Source organism: Haliotis rufescens, unplaced genomic scaffold (assembly GCF_023055435.1).
Source record: "Haliotis rufescens isolate VD_foot unplaced genomic scaffold, xgHalRufe1.0.p SCAF_1, whole genome shotgun sequence".
Classification (NCBI taxonomy): Eukaryota; Metazoa; Mollusca; class Gastropoda; order Lepetellida; family Haliotidae; genus Haliotis; species Haliotis rufescens.
In genome coordinates this window covers 62,889,992-62,913,514 of record NW_025963779.1, presented here as the reverse complement: position 1 = coordinate 62,913,514, position 23,523 = coordinate 62,889,992, and the positions used below count along the sequence as shown (strand labels likewise).

Below are 23,523 nucleotides of genomic sequence, written 5' to 3'. Positions count from 1 at the left end.
GATGCCCCCTTGTCTTGAGGTGTCCCCTTGTCTTGTCATGTCCCCTTGTCTTGAGGTGATCCCTTGTCTTGTCATGCCTCCTTGTCTTGTGATGTCCCCTTGTCTTGTGGTGTCCCCTTATCTTGTGATGTCCCCTTGTCTTGTGATGTCCCCTTGTCTTGAGGTGATCCCTTGTCTTGTCATGCCTCCTTGTCTTGTGATGTCCCCTTGTCTTGTGGTGTCCCCTTATCTTGTCATGGCCCCTTGTCTTGTGATGTCCCCTTGTCTTGTGGTGTCCCCTTATCTTGTCATGGCCCCTTGTCTTGTGATGTCCCCTCGTCTTGTGATGCCCCCTTGTCTTGAGGTGTCCCCTTGTCGTGTCATGCCCCCTTGTCTTGAGGTGATCCCTTGTCTTGTCATGCCCCCTTGTCTTGTGATGTCCCCTTGTCTTGTTATGCACCCTTGTCTTGAGGTGATCCCTTGTCTTGTCATGTCCCCTTGTCTTGTGATGTCCCCTTGTCTTGTCATGCACCCTTGTCTTGAGGTGATCCCTTGTCTTGTCATGTCCCCTTGTCTTGTCATGCCCCCTTGTCTTGTCATGCCCCCTTGTCTTGTTATGCCCCCTTGTCGTGTCATGCCCCCTTGTCTTGAGGTGATCCCTTGTCTTGTCATGCCCCCTGTCTTGTGGTTTCCCCTTGTCTTGTCTTGAGGTGATCCCTTGCCTTGTCATGTCCCCTTGTCTTGTGATGTCCCCTTGTCTTGTCATGCCCCCTTGTCTTGTGATGTCCCATTTTCTTGTCATGCCCCCTTGTCTTGAGGTGATCCCTTGTCTTGTCATGTCCCCTGGTCTTGTGATGTCCTCTTGTCTTGTGGTGTCTCTTTGTCTTGTGGTGTCCCCTTGTCTTGATGTGTCCCCTTGTCTTGTGATGCCCCCTTGTCTTGTGATGTCCCATTGTCTTGTCATGCCCCCTTGTCTTGAGGTGATCCCTTGTCTTGTCATGCCCCCTTGTCTTGTGATGTCCCCTTGTCTTGTGATGTCCCTTGCCTTGTTCCCTTGTCTTGTGATGTCCCCTTGTCTTGTGATGTCCCCTTGTCTTGTGATGTCCCATTGCCTTGCGATGTCCCCTTGTCTTGTGGTGATCCCTTGTCTTGTCATGCCCCCTTTCTTGTGATGTCCCATTGTCTTGCGATGTCCCCTTGTCTTGTCATGTCCCCTTGACTTGTGGTGATCCCTTGTCTTGTCATGCCCCCTGTCTTGTGATGTCCCCTTGTCTTGTGATGTCCCCTTGTCGTGTCATGCCCCCTGTCTTGTGATGTCCCATTGTCTTGCGATGTCCCCTTGTCTTGTCATGCACCCTTGTCTTGAGGTGATCCCTTGTCTGGTCATGTCCCCTTGTCTTGTGGCGTCCCCTTGTCTTGTCATGCACCCTTGTCTTGAGGTGATCCCTTGTCTTGTGATGTCTCCTTGTCTTGTGATGTCCCCTTGTCGTGTCATGCCCTCTTGTCTTGTGATGTCCCCTTGTCTTGTGGTGCCCCCTTGTCTTGTCATGCCCCCTTGTCTTGTGATGTCCCCTTGTCATGTCATGCCCCCTGTCTTGTGATGTCCCATTGTCTTGCGATGTCCCCTTGTCTTGTCATGCACCCTTGTCTTGAGGTGATCCCTTGTCTGGTCATGTCCCCTTGTCTTGTCATGCACCCTTGTCTTGAGGTGATCCCTTGTCTTGTGATGTCTCCTTGTCTTGTGATGTCCCCTTGTCGTGTCATGCCCTCTTGTCTTGTGATGTCCCCTTGTCTTGTGGTGCCCCCTTGTCTTGTCATGCCCCCTTGTCTTGTGATATCCCCTTGTCTTGTCATGCACCCTTATCTTGTGATGTCCCTTGTCTTGTCATGCCCCCTTGTCTTGTGATGTCCCCTTGTCTTGTGGTGTCACCCTTGTCCTGTCATGCCCCCTTGTCTTGTGGTGTTCCGCTTGTTTGAGTGCCCCCTTGTCTTGTGGTGTTCCCCTTGCCTTGTCATGTCCCCCGTCTTGCTATGCCCCCCTTGCCTTGTCATGCCCCCTTGTTTTGTGGTGATCCCTTGTCTTGTCATACCCCCTTGTCTTTTGGTGTTACACGTGCAAACTTTTTTATGTGTTTTGGTAGGACGTTTCACAGACATAAGCGTTGTTGCTTGAGATGTTTGTCTTGGCTTATCTTTGTTCTAATACTTTGTATTGACATTTATATTTCACGATCCCGTATTTTCTAAGAGTATATTACGTTTTACAAATCTGTTGAGAGAATTAAAACATACTGTTTTTCAAAACATTTATTTACGTCGTATCGATGCGTATGGTATTGGAGAAAATATATTGCGATAAAATTCAGCATCGAAATATAATTATACACTAATAGGGTGAACTGAAACATGACGACAACGAGCATATTACAAACACGTCCCTGGTCTATCAGCATGCCAAAGTGTCTTCCAATGACATGCTGGTACTCTCGGGACCAGTGACTTCTTACACATGGACGGAAGGGCAGATTCATGGAGCTCCGCGTTGTGGGCAATGTGCACCTACACAATACACACCCAGGACAAAGCGGAGACAATTATCACATTTAAAGAAGACAAATCACTCACAACATTTCAGTAAATACCCGAATGACACAGACATACGTTTTAAACTTGATGCAGTGAAACGCCGTTAGTCCCGAAAACCCCACCTTCTGGTAGATTACTATGATTTGTATTATATATATACTGATGGAAATAAATAAGGGAACACTTAGTTTTAGACACATTGAAATGCTATCATGGTTCCCAGCCTACCAAATACGCGTTGGAAACAATGCACCCAAACACATCTCAACATTTGATTCTGACGTGTTGAAATTGTATACGCTCTATTTCCAATGTACTGACAGTAAAGCTTATTTCTCTATATTTTTCCCTTATTCGTTTCTATCAGCATACAAAGGGACTTTACCCCATACATAAAATTCTATAACGAGGAAGATTTTTCCCGACTGACGGAGTGACACTGTATACAGTGTCAGATAATCGTGAACAGCACTGCAAATCTGTACTGTCAAACAATCTAACGAGATAAATGTGCCACGACGTGATGCGTCGGATATGCGATCAAACATAGTTGGTACATAGTTAATGGCCTTGAGTATAGTTAACACGTTTTCAGACATGTACATGATTAAAAAAACATAACCAAATCGAAAGCAGGAACAAGGATATGATTTTTTCAGTTGGCAGGAAACAAAGCAGCAGATGTTTTTTGTCAACATGATCATCTGCCAAGTGTGTCCATGCGAGTACTCCACAAACTGACACAGTTAATTAACCCTAACACCGTTATTAACACTATTTCAGTCACATGACGATGTGTCAGTTTAATGTTCGAGGAATGTCCGAAGGGTCGCTGATCCGTGAGTGAGTGAGTGAGTGAGTTGGATTTAACGCCGCTATTAACCCCAGTTATATCACGGCGTGTCAGTTTAATGTGGGAGGAAAGCCCGAAGTGATGCAGGTATCAGACGTTTACCACTTCAGTTTAACCCACGAGCACGGGTATGGTGCTGAGAAACCTATAACATAATCGGGGCGCACCGGGAATCGAACCCACACTCATAGGTTACTGTCGTGCCCAAGGGACGCAACTCTGCACAGCGATTCGCGGCGCCATAGACGACTGGGCCACCCGTGCCCCCGCTGATCCTAGACATAAACCACTTTTGTGGTATCAACGAGCACGTGTGTGCTCGAGCCGAATATGGGATGCGAACCCACTATTCTGGCACGGCTCAGAACTACCCATGTCCCACATAATACTAACCGATACCCGCACGAAACAGTACTACCGCCATTGTGTTAGTGAATGACGAGCACCTGCCCTCAAATCTTCAAAGTATGACTTGAGGTGAGGTGAAATGGGGTATAACTTCGGCTTAAAGAATATTGCACTTGTATATGCTCGTGTGTGTGGCCGCTTGTACTAGTCCGGGCTTAAAGTGCTAGCCGACAGAGATACTATGCCCTTGTTAAGAAAGGATACCCCACGCTGACATATTTTACTGACTCCGAGCCAGTCAGTCCTTATTTTATACCCTTAATGCCGAGTGTCAGGCAGGGTAACAACAAGTACCATCTGTTTACGTCGTTTGGTATCACGCGACCAGGGAATCGAACCACCGACCTTCAAGAATGATTTGAGGCATAGGTTCCGAGAGGGTTAGTGAGTGAGTGAGTAATGTACAATTACATATGTAAGGGGGTCACGGGTAGCCCAGTCGTCTAAGGTACCGCAATTCGCTGTGCAGAGTTGCGTCCCTTGGGCACGCCAGAAACCGGAGATTGTGGGTTCGAATCCCGGTTCTCCCCGATTATGTTTCTAGGTTTGTCAGCACCATATCCGTGCTCGTGGGTTTCACCAAGTGATAAATGCATCAATTTCGGGCTTTCCTCCCACATTAGGCTGACACGCCGTGATATAACTGGAATACTGTTAAAGGCGGCGTTCAACCCAACTCACCCACACTCACATATGTAAGGTTGTAAGCGTTACCAAGCGATGCGCCGGCTTTAGCCAAATTCCATCACTACTGAAGCGGGAAACGCTTAGAATGGACTTCACATATAGTACTAATGTTAGCAGTCGAACAGGGTCTTTCGCGTGACGAGCGATCGCTTCAACTTCTGGGCTACCGTCTCTGTGTAAGACGTTATGGAGATATATTTACATAGAAAAACATAAATGAATTGTATTGATCAACATATTTACAAAACATATACAACAAATGGATTTCAACATATCAGATAGCATCAGGTTTCAGGTTAATTACCTGGGCACTTGTACAGCTTACAACAAGTCATACATACAGAAAAACCTCGAAATTCCTTACTTGGACACCTCGCAATCCGAACACTGCACACACTTGTCAGAGGGGTACACAAAGTATGTGATCTAGACTACCAGCTGTCGGTCTTTCATTTTTGTGGAAGCCTCGGTGGCTGAGCGGGGTAGATCGCTGACTTTGTGTGCTGGCGATTAGGTGCCTCACTCTGGCAGTGTGGGTTCGAATCCCTGACGGGACGAGAATCTGTACCTTACTGAGAAAGTGTTATCCCAAACATAACATTTGTTACACTTCACACCCTTCATATTTGGGCACACAAGCCTAATCAAAATATTGCTACTGACTAATCGAGCAAGTCCACGCAACCGAAGTTTACGTTTATAAAGATTTACATATGTGTAACGAATTGACGGACGGTATGTTCAGCTGGGCACATTGTACTGGGAATATCTATGGTAATAGACTTGGTCCCCTCAGATCAACTTGTGTAGGCTTTCGGAACAGCAATGATGGAGTCTGCCTCTGAAAAATATAATCATTTGATGTATATATAAGTTAATGCTTGAGCTGAATAACTTATGTATCATAGACGTGCGAGTATTTACAACCAACAGAGGTATTCATCAGATATTTTGGACATATTCGTTGTTTGCAATGGTGAAGACCCGCCGTCGAGGCCATGTGTACATTGCAAGGATGCAGGTCGGAGGGAGAGAACGTTTAATGGCATCTTCACTCTTAATCCCACATATAGTCTTTTACATGTATCGTACCGATGAAATGCAAAACAGATATAAATTCAAAAGCAACCAATTCGTCTTAAATGGCATGAACGTTGTTTATTTGTCCATACCAACTCGTCACCATAATTTCAGATATTGTCATGTATAGAGAAAAAGTTGTTTAAAAAACTCTCATGTAATTGTTGGTGTATTAATGCCTGTTGTTACAAGGGGATCTACACTGTAGACTGAACAGCCCCACATTTGCACGTGAATTGTTGGGCCAACCCACTAGTTTTGTCTGTAATAAATTCATCTCAAATGAAAAGTCTAAATCAGAAGCGTATCTTTCTGTAGTAGTTCTTAAACGGAATATACAATGAAAAATATTCTCAAAGCAATGTTATTGATGTTCTTGGTATTGCTATTCACCTAATTTCAAATACAAATAATAAAACAAACAGAACGAGCTCAGTGTATCATTACAATACGGTACATGAATGGAATTCACAGGGGATTTGAAAACCTTGGTATTTCACGTTCATGGTTATTGCAAGTCGGAGGGGGTGCACGGACATATGTTGAGAGGGAATTAAAGCTTCATATTATAAAATCGCGATATGGCTGCAATATTGCCGATGCGATGTAAAATTATAACTCACTCACTCACTCATATTATAAAAGCGAGGGATTATAGAAGTTTTGAGACTACCCCTGTGTTACGCGATGCCCTTCAGCTGTTATGTTTATTGCGCAGACCCCCTTGTAACAAAAAGCATTGAAACACCAACAATTACATGATAGCTTGTTGAACAATATTTTCTCTACTTCATGACAATATATCTATATTGCATTTCATCGTTACGATTTTGCAGCAAACGGGCTATAATCCCTGAACAAATAACCATACCTTTCCTCCAGACACGGCAGTACTAATAAACGGATAAATGAACTTGTGATGTCATAAAAACTTCCTCATAAAATGAGGGAATGGGTGTTACATCACGGATGTCTTGAGTAAGTGAGTGAGTTGGTTTTTAACGCCGTTTTTAACATTATTCCAGTTATATCACGGCGTGTAGTTTAATGATGGAGGAAAGTCCGAAGTGATACAGGTCTCAAACGTTTACCACTTCGGTGAAACCCACGAGCACGGGTATGGTGCTGACAAACCTAGAAACATAATCGGGGCGAACCGGGATTCGAACCCACAATCAAAGGTTTCTGGCGTGACCAAGGGATGCAACTCTGCACAGCGAATCGCGGCGCCTTAGACGACTAATGTCCCGGATGTCTTGAGAAGCAGCCACAATAGTGCATGTTATACATGTCTTTGCTGGCATCTGCAACACGATTAAGGTGCTGAAAAGTCAACGATCATAATCAGGGCTAACCTGGCATCAGCGGATCCTTGTTCTACACCGAAGATTTCTCTATGCGTACTGCATGATGCTTCAGTCACTGCATTACAAATAACCCATTTTTTTAAATTGACCTCACCATTTTCGTGTAAAATATGATCCAAAATCATTCCAATAAACGTTTTCCGCTTGCTGTCGTCACTGGATCTGGGGAAGACATCAAAAGTCCTGTGCAAGAAAAAAAAAGGGTAACGTTACATGTTAAGATGAACTTAAACGTTAAGTTTTCTAAAAGCAAATTGTTATGTCGATCACCATTTAAGAACGATAAATATATATCATTAAAATGTAGCTTTGAAAAAAGCGTTTTTCCAAATAAAAGACATGAAATAGAAAATAGGTCTGATGACCAAAGTGGAAATTAAAAACACCAATAGCAAGAACAAAATATACCTAATATTGAAAATAAATGTATTAAAAAAAATAAGACGTTAGAGACTGTATGTACACGTGCTGGTAACCCTGTATGTACACGTGCTGGTAACCCTGTATGTAGGTAACCCTGTATGTACACGTGCAGGTAACCCTGTATGTACACGTGCAGGTAACCCTCTATGTACACGTGCAGGTAACCCTGTATGTACACGTGCTTGTAACCCTGTATGTAGGTAACCCTGTATGTACACGTGCAGGTAACCCTGTATGTACACGTTCAGGTAACCCTGTATGTACACGTGCAGGTAACCCTCTATGTACACGTGCAGGTAACCCTGTATGTACACGTGCAGGTAACCCTGTATGTAGGTAACCCTGTATGTACACGTGCTGGTAACCCTGTATGTAGGTAACCCTGTATGTACACGTGCAGGTAACCCTGTATGTTTATTAACAATCCTCCACCCATTAGGATTGTGGGTAAGAACATACAACTCTTAACGTATGCTGGTCATAAAAAAACCCAGTTAAATGGATCGGGTGGTCAGGCACGGCGGCTTGGTTGATTGCATGTCCATTTGCGAAGATCGATGCACATGATGTCAATCAATGGTTTGTCTGGTCCAGACTCAGCGATAAACAACAAACAAACAAAACGTACCACCCTATGTGGTAGCCACACCGGGGACATAGCGATATTGTCCACGTGTATCCGGGGAACCAGCTGTCCTCCACGTAGGCCTGAAAACATACACGTATTTAATTAAACTGAGGCTAGGATTAAACTGCATTCAGAACTACGGTTATATCGTACTTAAAATGGGTGGTCTCTTTGAGTTCATTGTGACTGTAGTTTATTGTATTTTGATGAGGTCATTCAAGAAACAAACCAAACTAATGCAACGTCTCCCGAAACAAGTTATTGTTACGACATAGCGACATAACATCTCAATTTCACACACTGATATACAATGCTTAGTCCAGGTAGGATAGTTGATCACTTTACATTATGTTTCAGTTTAACTTTTTTGCCGAGACCATTTTGAGTATCTGTCCACGACTCATAGCAAACACATCACGGAGGGTTGACACGTATTTTCCATGAAGGGGATTGGCAAGTCCTTTTAAGCATTAGGTGAGGTGAAATGGGGTGTAAGATGCATTCAAGATTATTTCACTTATATTGACCTTTTTCACACTTTCGCCATCTTGGATCGAAAACGAGGCTTGGAGGGCACAGCTCCATGCAGTGTGAGTCGCATCAGCTCATAGCGAACAGACCGCATGTTGTGCATTTCACTCATGGGCTCAGAAGATATTTCACATTTAATCATGAGGTCCAACTAAAATATGCCTGTAATACACTGGAATTAGCATTTTGCTGTCAGGACCCGAAGTGAATCGAAAGGTGCATTTCGAGATACGTGTTTCAGAAACAGATTGTTTTATCATAACCTCGTCGGCATATAGGTACAATGTGACAGTTCATTAAATGACAGAAGTTTTGTTTCGTAAATGAACCGCATAACACGAAACAAGTCAGTATACTTTTGCAGTTGTACTCAATGCGTGGCTTGGCGAACTCGAGATCATCGATCATGTTTATAGTGGTGTTTGCTGCACAACGCACTATCGTTTTGCCATGAGTCCAGTTGACAAAAGACACTTTTTCTGCTATGATTTTCATCTAAACATATTACGATGTAAATGAAATTAGTTCACAAAAAAATTCGTGTGTCAAAATAAATATTTAGAAGGGGCGATAACTCTATTCAGTGTGTACAATGACAGATGATACTTTACTTGTTCTTCAAACATCACTTACTTAACTGATTATTGCCGATTGAGATTGCACCGTGCACGACAAAAGTAATAATGTGTTCACTGTTTAAAATAAGTTGAAAGGAAACTAAAAATTGATAAATATAAATAATGCATGAAATTGAAGAAATATAAGAATTGATACAACCACCAACTTCTTGAACACCCTCACCTAATCCTGTATGATGATAGGTAATTGTATATCAAAAGGAAGCTACTAATACATTTATCCTGAATAGTTTGAAAATGTCTAGATCAGATATGAGTACAGATAAAATAACAAAAGATAAAAAGGAATCAACTTCAATTGGTAATCAAGCCAAGATGAAATATATGTTGATGTATATGTACAAATTATGTTAGGTTATGTTATGTGGAACAATCTGGATTTCTCATAATATACAAAGAAAAACAAACCGAAATTTTAAAGTCTTTATTTCTCACAATATAAGTTTTCAAAACTTAACATGGACCGGGTGTCTTTGTCAGTCTAAAGCACCTAAGTAATTCCAGGAGAAAAAAAATTTCTTGCTTGTAAACAAATGGTACAATGTGCTTCTTTAGTGTCTGATAAATATTGGCCATGTTGTTTTGTGAGTGAATAAGGCTTTTCTCTTCCTTGTCCTATTTAAGTGAAATGTGACAGGAAGCACATTTGTTGATAGAATGAATATGGCTTTTCAATTCCTCGTCCTTTGACAGGACGCACATTGTAACCAGTGTGTTACTGTCAGCAGAAAGCTCCTCCAGACATCCATCACCGGATACTAGTACTTCATTGTGTTGACTCGCTGGCCTGAAATTAATAATTTAATAACATTGTAATAATATTTCTACTTCAATAAAATTTTTTATAAACAATGCATATTCACCTTCTCTCAAAATATTGCTTATTTAGAAAACAACATTCTTCTGAAATAGAGAAATTTAAGGAAAATTAATCACAGTGTGTAACATTACATGCTACAATCTTGAAGGCATCAATTCATCTGATATGTCTAAAACTCAAACAGTAGCCTGCAACCTCGGGGTATCGCGGTACTTGCCATGTACGCTAAACGGAACAAAATGCACTCACTAATCTTTATGTTTATTCGTGTTCTCTGTATCAGATATCATTCATGTTATCAAACAATGCATATTTTACTTATAAAAGTTCATTATTTACATCAGTAGCTCCGAGTAAAAGCCGGGCCTCGCGCTCTGTTTGACAAGGGAGAGAACTCCATCGTATCGCGGTACAGAGAAAAGTTGTGTATGGAGGTCCGAATTGGACAAAAAGAGGACATAATTCTACCAACCACTTGGTATGATCATGCCAGACATCAGTGATTTGTCCAGACAAGTGCAAAGACAGCACAAGTAAAATTCTAAATGTGTTATCAGCAATAGGTATTCAATGCATATTTACCGAAAAGTAAGAGAAAAATATTTTTATAAGTCAACATCAAAATATCAGAAATGATATTTTAAGATTGTTTAAAAAAAATTGAATGACAATAATTTGTCACAAAATGGAAAAATGTTAAAAGTCAACAATAAATATATATAAAGCACTCCTAGTATGCCCAAAGTATGTATTTATCTTTTGGTTACTAGTGAAGAACGTATTTCTAAGTTTGGCATTATGGCCCTTATGATCTCCCAATAGATTCTGGGCACAGAGCGGGATAAAATGTGCGGACTACGTAACTTCCGTTACCTCATTAGTCGTCATGAATATGCAGATTATCTAGTTCAGGTCGATAGAGAAAGTTTACTTGGGGAACTGCGGGTTATATCGTTGGCCATTGATAGATGGGGGTAAGGCAATATTACAACAGATGCCAGAAATATGTATCAACGGATTAATAACTCCTTACTTACAGCAAAATTTCACATTCCGAGGAAATTGAAATTGTTTACGAAGTGAGCACTTCCTGGTTACTGATTAGCATTAATAGACAGCTACTAAGAGGCGTGTCCCGCGTGAACTACCGGAAATCACAAATGCCGCGATACGATGAATGCCGCGGTACCATGGGGTCCGAGTATATATTCTGTGTAAACAGTAACTCAACAGATGCATCAATTTAATGACAGTGTACTACAGGTCTTTATATCAATGTCACACAGAAATTCACTCTTGTTTTAATGAAACACGTTTTGATATTTGTATTACCGGTATGTATTTAATCATGAAATACTTTATTTCGTCTGACCATGCTGAAAACATGCTTTCGCTAGAGTGAAATAAATAAGATTTTTTATTAAAATCAGGTGAAATATCACGTTTTGTCACACCTACAGTCAGTCTGCCTCATTGACACTATGGTTTTCTGAGTAATGTCATGAAGATCACAAAGAAAATATAAGACTTGAATTTATTTTATCAAATGAAATGTTTATCTCTTCTTGTGGTTTACTAAGTTGATATCTTGACTTGAAAATATTAACTTTGTCAGATCACAAGATGAGATAAATTCATGCTATCATCGTTATTTGACAAGGAAAACAAATTTCTTCTGTGTATTTATATTTTTATATATTTCTCGTTTTGATTGAATTATAAAAATTATCAAAATAATCACACCACTTGACTTGACTGAAATAAACTAAAGTTCTAAAGATTGTTAACAATAGTAAAATATTACATCATAACAATATGATTATTGCAAAATGACACAGTAAGCACAACTATATTCTTACATATAAATTGATATGATTAATAATCAATAATATATGGCAATTGCTTGCACAAAAGAAATCATTTTGTTTTAAAAGTTTCAAAACATGTTTGTGGACATAAAACCAGATGGGTTTCACAATTAAACATAAGGAATAAATGAGTTATGATTGCAATACGCATGGGAATTAAAAATAATTCTGTTTATACTTTAAGTCTATAGTAATGTCAATATCAATTTATGCATTTGAAATATTTGAATACAAACTGTTTAAGAGTTATCTGTTTCTGTAAATTATATAAAGATCACATGTAGATTGAACATTAACTGGCCATTAATTAGTTGGGGTTTTGTTCATTTCATGACATGATTAATTTGGTACAGTAAAGTAAATATCAATTTGGTATAAAATATTGTTTACAAAAATGCAGATCAAACTGTACTTTACTTCAAATATTTACACACCCTTTATGTAATAATTCAGTTGAAATATTACACCTCATGCTATTTAATCTGTCAACATTGACAATCAAAATAACAACTGTTCACAATCACAACAGCACAAGTAGATCTAGAGGTCTAATATTTTATTGGAATGCATTTGAGTCCATTACAATTTAAATCAAATACGCAACTGATGCAAAATTCTGATTTGTTACGATTGTAAATTCTCAGTAGGTTACAATTTGATACATTATATCAACATATCAATTTAGTTATTAAAAGGTTAATATTTTGACTTCAAATACAACCCGCAAAGTTATTTAAACTCACAATAAATAGTTTGGCTTAATGGTGTGTAAACAATGAATTATTCTTTACAAGATGTCAGTAGCATTTGTATTAAGTCTGTTCAGCTACCATAAACTGCACTGGGAGTTACCAGGTGGTCATGGATATTATAAATTGAAATCACAACAGAACGGCCAGACTCCAATTAATATCGGTAAGGAGACCAGATAACAGTAGAATAGTTTGTCAATGATAAGAATAAGAATAATGTTCAATACTTACGATAAATGTACCGGGATGGTTAAATTGTCACAGTTTGTCCCGATTGCGTGTCTTGTTGACATCTCCATGTGTTTCATGTGCTATAGAGCCTTCACCTTCTGCTCTCCAAGCCTCGCTTTCAAACCGGAAGTAGCGAAGTGTGAAAAAGGTCAATAACGGCGTGCATGCACGAGTGTGGGTGGAGTGGGGTAAGGGGGTGGGGTGGAGAGTCTGCTTGCACTTGTCCGGACTAATGCTAGTTTTATAGCGCTTGCACACTGAGGTACCATGCCGAAGTTTATCTCGAATACCCCTCACAGACCAGTCCTTGTTTTACTCCTGATGCCAACGCAGAAAAACAAGAAGTACCATCATGGAACGTATTTTGGTATGACGCGGTCGTAGATCGAACCACCGAAATTTCGCGCTCCGGACAGACTCTCCATACACCAGGCCACGGAGGCGGCCTCTTACCATTGGGCAACACCAAACACTCTTAATAAAAAGATGCCTGCGTTCAGTAACTTCACAGGAAGGAATGTAACTGTAACTTATTTAACTAACTTGTCATGAGAGACATGGAATTATCTTCACAAACTACACCAGTATGGAACCCATGCTGTTCGCGGGACGAGTGATCACATACGCCCTGGCGACCCCATCGACCGACGTGGCTGTAAGTGCGGGCAGGACACACGTACCTTGTCATATGTTTGTAGTTCAGCAGCTGTCGAGGTTATTACTTCAAAAAAGTTGCCTGAAAATAACATACAAGGTGAGAATGAGTGACATTTCACCCACATAGCAACAAGAGCAAATTATACATTCAGATACAGTTAACTACGGTTAGAACGAACTCAAAAGGGACCACTAATTTTAGTTCGTTGCAACCGTAGTTCGTTATAAGCACATATGCAGTAAACTACAGCAAATTGTAGGGACAAAAAAGAAAGTTTGTTATATCCGTCAGTTCGTTGTAAGCGTGTTTGTTATAAACGTAGTTTACTGTACAAGGTAAGATGAAGCAGGTTCTCTACTGTTGCGGGGAGTTCGAGGAGCGGGAATGTCATCCAAAGCGAATGTAGTCTGAAGTCTCCTGCAACTATTTTGCTGTACAGAGATTGATAGCCTGTCTCACAGTCCCTAAACCATATTACTTTCCCTTCGACACCGCCCAAACAGTAATGTCACAGCCCCAAAATAAAGTAAGTCTTTTCCACAGGACTCCCATCCCATTAGGGCTCCTTTTTCAATTAACATGTACACGTAGTTGCCAGATTCTAACAAAGCTGTATCTTTTAAGAGACGAAGCTCCGATCTCGCACGGACTCTTTTCAATTTGAACGTAGTTGTTTGTTTCTATCACAATTGCATATTTTAAGAGACTAAGCATTAGTCTAAGAGGTTGGTTGCTGAGGGAACGATGCCTCAGGTCATATCAGCTCTACAGTTCAAGGGGTTGAAAAGGTTAATGCTACTGGAACTGTGTTAATGACTCGAGACCCGTGGACCCTGGGGTCAGTATACGTCTCCTGTATCTAATGCTTCTCAAGCGAAAAGGGGATTGGACGGTTAGGTTCAGTGTCATCGTGACCTTGTCTGGCCACGATGGGCCGTTGTTCATGCCTTCAGTCACTGGCCTGTCAGTTCAGATTTATTTGCTTCCCGTCATATAGATGGAACATTGATGCGTGTGCAGCGTTAAACAACATTCACCCACTCAATCTGTAAACCTTGAAATTACATGCTTGCAGTAAAAGGCGACTATGCTTGTGGTGAGAGGCGACTGAGGGATCGGGTGGTCAGGCTCGCTGACTTGGTTGATGCATGTCATCGTATCCCAATTGCGTAGATCGATGCTCACGATGTCAATCACTGGATTGTCTGGTCCAGACTCGATTATTTACAGACCGCCGTCATATAGCTGAGTACAGCTTTTAAAAAACACTCAAACAAACAAAATAAACAAACAAACCTTGCAATTAGGAAGTACACATACAATCGTGTATTTAGCTGTGGTAAGCCAATTGGATCCGCAGAAACATGTAAAGTACACACACATACAATCGTGTATCTAGTTGTGGTAAGCCAATTGGATCCGCAGAAACATGTAAAGTACACACACATACAATCGTGTATCTAGTTGTGGTAAGCCAATTGGATCCGCAGAAACATGTAAAGTACACACACATACAATCGTGTATCTAGTTGTGGTTAGCCAATTGGATCCGCAGAAACTTGTTAAGTACACACACATACAATCGTGTATTTAGTTGTGGTAAGCCAATTGGATCCGCAGAAACATGTAAAGTACACACACATACAATCGTGTATTTAGCTGTGGTAAGCCAATTGGATCCGCAGAAACATGTAAAGTACACACACATACAATCGTGTATTTAGTTGTGGTAAGCCAATTGGATCCGCAGAAACATGTAAAGTACACACACATACAATCGTGTATTTAGTTGTGGTAAGCCAATTGGATCCGCAGAAACATGTAAAGTACACACACATACAATCGTGTATTTAGTTGTGGTAAGCCAACCTGATAAGCAGAACCTACCCTGTGGGTTTTTAAACAGCTGTATGAGAACTCCAGTCTGCCCTGAAATAGTATCATTCCTTTGTCTGTGAGCCAGGTCACTGGGCATGGCCAGGAGGTCAGCAGCCTTGGCTATCTCGTTCCCACATCGCCGACACAGTAAATACCCTGAACAGAAAAGCACAGTCAGCATTATACATCAGCGGTACGTTTTCTTTGTTTCGTTTGTTTGTTGTTTAACGCCACACTCAGCAATATTCCAGCTATATGACGGCGGTCTGTGTAAATAATCGAGTCTGGACCAGACAATCCAGTGATTTATAAGGGAATCCATTTATAAGGGAAAGTTGTACCTAACATAAATTATTGTTGACGGGTTGGTGACACTCTCGTTTGTTCGGGCTTGGTATCCTTTCAGACAGCCATGCCTTTATTCACTCTCGGTACTTATGAGCTTCTTAAGTACATACATGCATCCATCCATCCATCCATGCATCCATGCATCCATCCATACATATATCCAAAAAGCAAACACACATACACGTTTGTGTTTAACGAATTAACGATATGTACCAATGAAAACCACAAAGACAAACACGTTTGTGCATAGGTATATTCCCGGATGAATGCATTCATACATATACAAATACAAAAACCAAAGCAGACACACACGTTTGAGCACAACGACATACCCGGATCTTACTGATAAAATATTATGTACATTACACAATAAGAAAAATGCAATAGTATCGTCTGAGGCATTAGTATACAAACAAGGATTTGGCGAAGTGCGGGTTTGGAGACTATAGACATGACGTGGCACTTATTCTGGACATTCTCTGAATGTAAATAACTCCCTACAGTAATGTCTGGGGGACAAGCGTGATGCCCCTAATTTAAAAAAGAAACTCCGATCAACTTGGGCTGACTGCATAATCATCCATCGGTGATTGAGGAGTTGGTATTTTACGATATTTTATACATATAAATGGGATATACGGTACGCTATGGTGGCGATGCACTACGTACACGATGATAATATTTACACACCACAGCCTAAAGACTCTGTATCTCCCACAGCTGATTCTATTTCGCAACAGTACAAATATAAAGTTAAAATCACAAAGGTAATAAACAGAGGGTCCCAATACGTAAAATAAAACCCTATAACATATGTTGAGACACAACAGCTATACATCACATAGCAGAACAATACCACGCCATAACGGAATAGGCCGACCTGTCGGCTAAAATAACACTTTAAACATAGAGACTAGATAAAGCCACTCAAAAAACACAAACTCAGTCATAAAACCAAACAAATTGATAGGGCAATAACCAAACTGCAAACAGGCCACACTACATTGAACTCATACCTACACCATATTAAAGCCATCATTGCCCACATTGTAACCAAACAGAAACCCCAGAACACGTATTACTACATTGCACACACTACCAACAACATAAAACCCCTCAAGACTACAATAAACCACAATAATCAGATGACACTACAAACTCTAATACTCTTAAATAACTTACAAACCTATAAGGCACTAGGCACATACCTAATCAAAACAGGTCTACTCGGCCGCATCTAAAATAAACAACAATCTACAAATAAAACAAAACCCCTAAATCTATAAAAACACAAAACGACACAACCTCACTAACTCCCCCAGTACCCCCACCTTTTGGTGTGGCATATTTCAAAATTCCAAATTTCCACCGAAAGTAATTAAGCAACCCTAAAAGCCTCTCCTGGTTGCCCTCGTTTCGGAAATACCCTTTTCGGCCATCTTACTAAATGGCCTGGCCGGCCCGTGTGCGAAATACGCATAATGGCAGAAAGCGCACGTTAAATGTCCAACATTAAGTAGGTAAGAGCATACCAGATGTGCATATATATATCATATGTGTGAACAAGTCAGAGTGACAATACATATACATATATATATGACAATGCAACACAAACTTGATAAGTTTACATGACGAGTACGAGAATACAGCAGTTTCTGCTGTGGCTATATTCAAACATATGCCACACGGCTGTCAGCGGGACGGTGGTGATGTAAGGGGGGCAACTCTTTGGACCTTGTAAGTTCCGAGTGAACAACTCGTTCGAGCCATTCGGACATGACCGGTAACTGTCGGCAATATTCGAGCTGCGTCATTCCCAACAGGAAAGGTGACAACTCTTTGTTGAAATAGGTTAACAACAGTTTCGTGCCTGTCAGTGCATCGCCGTCCTGATACAGTGTGCGTGCTCGAGTTTGCATCTGTAATTTAAGTTGTCGGGATTTAATTAATTCAGCGTTTGTCCAGCTCATGACCGATAATGTTTAAATTGATAATTGTTGTCAAGGAGTACGCATTACCCAAATTACTAATCCCATTAAGAAAAGAAAAACAACATATGTTTTTATCCAGGCATGTTAGATGAGGTAATGTTTGTTTGTTTGTAGTTACGCCGCACTCAGCAATATCCTAGCTATATGACGGTGGTCTGTAAATAATCGAGTCTGGACCAGACAATCCAGTGATTGATATCATGAGCATCGATCCACGCAATTGGGATCGATGACATACATCAACCAAGTCAACGTGCCTGACCACCCGATCCCGTTAGTCGCCTCTTACGACAAGCATAGTCGCCTTTTACGGCAAGCATGGGTTGCTGAAGACCTATTCTACCCCGGATCTTCAAGGGTTACATCAGAGAGTTAGGAAATGGAAAAGATTACGACGGATTGTTTGTTTGATGGACGACCGTCACCGTGGCGCGACATTGAAGGTGTTCTTTCAACTGGCGTATATGTATATGTAATTGCTTGTGTCTACTATCAAAAATATATATTTTCAGATCTGAGCGTCAGTCTCCATGCAGCAGGTACTGCACTAAACCATATGCTGTTAGAAGAGCGAATAGACGTCAACACACCTCGATATATTCACCTCAACAGTATATGATATGTAAATAACTTCTCAAAAGAAGTTAAAGAATACCCGATTCTTCCATATCACATATACTAAAGGTAATCCGTCTTATTACTTTATTTAATGTAATCTGTCATGACAGAATAACTATAGTAACATCAAAGAAACGGCTTTCCTTCTTTTGAGTCGTATATATGCTTTGCTTTGACAAAAATTGAAAGTTTGGACCCAAGTTTTGACCGCTTGGTGTGGTGTGTGCACTTGTGCTCAGCACGAATGAAATCATTTCACGTCTCTTGGCGGAAGAGCGGCACGTATACTGGGGCCCTGTTTCCGCGTGCAAGTACCTTTTTGAAGCCGGCTGGACCAGCCGAACTGAACACCGCTATCGTACTGTATGTTATCCATGAAGTCCGAAATGTGAACGTTTTATTACAGTTTTAACATTAACCCTGCCTAAAGGAAACCAAGTACAGTAAACTACAGTTATAGCGAACTCAAAGGGACCCGTTTTAGTTCGCAATAACCGTAGTTCGTTATAAGCATATATACAGCATAATGCAACACTTGGCCGGGGTTAACAAGTAAGTTCGTTATATCGGTCAGTTCGTTATAAGCGTGTTCGTTATAAGCGTAGTTTACTGTATATGTGAATACCGACGTCGTCTTACTTTGCTTGTTCAATTCAAATATCGCATTATAATATGTGGATAATTTTTCGTGGAGATGTGTTCGTGAGGTCAACAACTGTTTCTTCTAGCCCGGACTCGATTAACTGAAGCCCACATGAAACAGGTGGAATATTACTGACGCAAATTAAGAAACAAATATCATTGAAGTGTATAGGGCTATACGGGCGTATACTAACATGGCTTCAAGCCTGGTGTCAGGTCTATACAGTATCGTGTTCATATCTATGGACTGGTCTTGAAACGGTTTTGATTGGCCTTGCAGGGACAGGTTAAATAATAACAACACGCACGTCTTAGTTGTGATAAGAGTGAGTGAGTGAGTGAGTGAGTTGGGTTTAACGCCGCTTTTAACATTATTCCAGTTACATCGCGGCGTTTCAGCTTAATGTGGGAGAAAAGCCCGAAGTGATGCAGGTCTCAGACGTTTACCACTTCGATGAAACCCAAGAGCACGGGTATGGTGCTGACAAACCTAGAAACGTAATTGGGGCGAATAGGGATTCGAACCCACAATCATAGGTTTCTGGCGTGCCCAAGGAACGCAACTCTACACAGCGAATCGCGGCGCCTTAGACGACTGGGCCACCCGTGCCCCTACATGTGATAAGAAGTTTTATTTGTAGCAGTTATAAACTAGTAAAAAGGAATGTTAATACACTTTATGTATTACTGTGTTGCCATAAACTGATAAGATTAACGCTTGCTTTACAGGGCTGAAATGACGCGATACACTCATGATGTGTCGCTATATTTAGAGCGTAAAGCTGTCCACGAGTGATTTGATGCCAGGTTTAGCATCAATGAGCGAATACCTAAAATACCACTACCAATGAACCGTGTCAGGGATAGCAGACTCGATTATTTACAGACCGCCCTCATATAGCTGGAATATTGCTGAGTGCGCGTAAAACAACAAACCCCCCAAAAATCCAAATATTTGAACACAATATAGTGGGTGGTTCGCGTGGCAGTATCTACCTTCCGCTATAGAAAAAGATCTGTTTGTGAGTAATCGAGTTAGGGTCAGGTAAACCAGTGGTTGACAGGACGAGCAACGATCCGCACCCTGGTGACGCAATGACACCCTCGCGACAGCCTGGTCACACACCGTGGCCACCCGATACTCAAAAGTTTGATACTGAATTTGTTTCGAGAAAAATACCTTGCAACAATGTTATTTTTGTGACAGGCAATTTCTTTTTTGTTCAACAGTCTGAAACATAATTATGTTTTTCCGAAAATGTCGGGGCAATATGTTTTTTCGATACACGGTTCACACGGTGAACTGAACTATCTCACCTAGCAATACCCTGAGATACCCGTGGGCATGCTGTTAAGCATATCCATTAATGAATACATTCTCATAATTACGCTTACGTGTTATGTGAATATGCAATTATCTCCGCAATCTTGAGATAACCATAGGCCATTCTTGACGACGGCCAGAGAGGGCGAACGAACTTTGGTCCATCCGATTGTACTCACGACATATAAACGTGTTACTGTTTTCGGCCCTTACGTTTGATTCATTTCATGAAACCGAAGTATTCGACATGTTTCGTCATTCCGCTGCGCGTGAATATAATTTTTAATAGTCGACACATTTATGTTTCATACATAGAAGAGTGAGTGAGTATGGTTTTACGCCGCTTTTAGCAATATTCCAGCAATATCACGGCGGGGAACACCAGAAATGGGCTTCACACATTGTACCCATGTCGGGAATCGAACCCGGGTCTTTGGCGTGACGAGCCAACGCTTTAACCACTAGGCTACCCGACCGCCCCCATACATAGAAGAAGTGGTTGTTAGTACACATTTTACATATACTCGAGCAAACAACGACTGATATTAACTAAGAACTAGCGGTACGGAATTCAACCAAAAAAGTCCATCAGTTCGAAAAGGATCAACACACATGCTTATTCAGATGGGATACGATGATATACATCAACCGAGTCACCGAGCCTGACCACCCGTTCCCGTTAGTCGCCTCTTACGATAAGCAAGGGTTGCTGAAGACCAATTCTAACCGGTATCTTCGCAGGTTTGTTTGTTTGTTGTTTAACGCCGCACTCAGCAATATTCCAGCTATATGACGGCGGTCTGTAAATAATCGAGTCTCGACCAGACAATCCAGTGATTGACATCATGAGCATCGATCCACGACTTGTGGATATCTTTACCCTGTGAAGTAAGTATCGAGGCTTGGGGAGGACATTTTAACATTAATTCAACACTGTATTTCGTTATATTACTCATAGTCTTTTTTCTGTGAAAATGTAGAAATGTGGGTTTTTCTTATCTCAAGGGAAGACACCAGGGGACCGTTCTTCAAAGCGATCGTAGCGCGACGACTGTCGTAAGCCTATGTTACAGTATGATAGTTCGATCACCTTCGCGCTGTGGTCGCTTTGTGGAACAGGGCCCGTTCAGTTACTGTTGAAACGACATCACATAACATCGTCATGGCGTAGCGTTGCTATGGGCCTATTCGCAAACAATGAAACCAATGGAACGATTGTAATCATTCACCTGTGTCTGAGCACTTGTGTTTAAGGGACCGACTATTTCATATTCTTTTCCCTTTTTGGGGAAGGGTGCTGGCTTGGATTTTGAATCGAGATTAGTTATTTTTTTAAGCTCTGAGCTAAGAACATAATTAGTTTTAAAAAATACATATTGCAACAATGTAATTTTTGTGACAGGCAATTTCTTTTTCTTTTTTTCAGAGGTCTGACGCATAAATATTTTTTTCAGAATTTTCAGGGACAATTAATTTGTTTCTATAAAATAGCGGGAATCGTTCAATGAACTCTGCTTTTATTACAGATTTCTTATGATTATGGAAATGTTTTTGTCGCTTTTACTTGTATAATGTTGATTGGCTATAGATCTAGTTCGTTCCAAATCTTTGTAGAATAGATCTTCAGCAACCCATGCTAGCCGTAAAAGGCGGCTATACGTGTCGTAAAAGGCGACTATATAACGGGATCGGGTGGTCAGGCTCGCTGACTTGGTTGATGAATAGCATCGATCCCAAATGCTTGGATAGATGCTCATGATATCAATCACTGGGTTGTCTGGTCCATACTCGATTATTTACAGACCGCCGTCATATAGCTGGAATATTGCTGAGTGAGTACGGCGTCAAACAACAAAACAACTTCAATTATTTGCGAAGAGGTCCATATAATAGCAACGTGACGTCATGTGCTCGCAATGACTTCACAAACGATTTAACGTGACGTCCTTCTAACATTAGGTCAACTGCGGATTCCACAGTTTTTGAGTAATATAAAGAATATCCCATTGGCAGCTCGGAATGTACACATTATTTGTCCTTCGATAAGGATCGGAACTTGCAAAATTACTTCACTCGGAACAGCTAACCTAGGTTATTCCCAGAGAATGTTCAAGCGCGAACCCATATCCTGCAGCTATGGCCTGCTGCCATTCCCAGTTCTGGTAACCTTTCCCCTCAAGTCAAGTGTGTGACTTCAGACTCCATGTACATGATACAGTATAGAGGCCTTCATTCTACAGTGATGCATTATCAGCCAGTGCGTAGACTAACATATAGTTGTCTGAAATGAACATATCGTACAGAAAAAAACAGTTGTTCAGTTATCTTAATAAAAATATAATAAAAAGGGAGCCCAGTGATTCTCTTCATTTTCAGATACTGCAGTAATCTAGACTTGCCAAACATTATAGACTTGCATGGGCTGTAGTTGATATATTTGTATCAGGGTCTGTAAGACAGACTAGCCAGTGCGTTACAGTGTGTCTTTCCACACTTTATTGAGACTTTGCAATATCATGACCATATTATAGAAACTGATATATACATAACACATGCTCGTCTAGCTATAATGTGTATCAAGAGAAGTTATGTGGAACAATATATACGTGTAATATTTGTCCAACAGCAGACAGGCATGTTCATCTGCGGTTCTACGTATTCTGTTTAAAACAGATCTGAATCCGTCTATCGCTAATGTAAACCGAATTCCCATGGGGCGCATGAGATATGAGATATGAGAATATCAAAACACGACAGAAATCTGTCAAAGTTTGTCATCAAGATAGGCTGTCACGCTAGGCGATGACAGTGAATGAATAACTGAAAAGCGTCGTGGTTTTAGTTTTTGAATGGATGAAAATAAACCAACAGACACCACTAGCTGAATTATATGAATGATGTCGTCTAATTTGTGTGTACATGCACCACAACAATCTAATTATTCTATTTTAAGAACTGACAAGACTGCATAATCGATATATTACCTTCAACTCCATCCGCGAAATGACATGCTACATAAGCCACGATGTTTGCAAGGAAATATAACATAATAATGTCAGTGAAGCACCTCAAACATCCTCTCATTTGAAGTGCTGTGGGCGCTGCCATGTTAAAATTGCACTGTGGGTAATAATGTTTATATCATGACCTTTCCCTACCTTGGCTCTTCCGTCTTTTATTTTGCCTCCAGCGTGTAGCTATATTTGGATCTAC

The 23,523-nt window shown here is 40.9% G+C and overlaps 1 protein-coding gene across 1 annotated transcript; it reads right to left on the bottom strand.

The window, feature by feature from the left end:
• Positions 1 to 4,710: 4,710 nt before the first annotated feature.
• On the bottom strand, positions 4,711 to 23,426 carry LOC124112571. Its single transcript, XM_046472732.2, has 6 exons — positions 23,295 to 23,426; positions 15,397 to 15,543; positions 13,532 to 13,587; positions 8,012 to 8,091; positions 7,055 to 7,143; positions 4,711 to 5,354 (listed from the first exon to the last, which is right to left on the bottom strand). The coding sequence occupies exons 1-6, from the start codon at positions 23,416 to 23,418 to the stop codon at positions 5,311 to 5,313; spliced, it is 540 nt and encodes a 179-aa protein (XP_046328688.1). The 5' UTR covers positions 23,419 to 23,426; the 3' UTR covers positions 4,711 to 5,310.
• Positions 23,427 to 23,523: the final 97 nt, after the last annotated feature.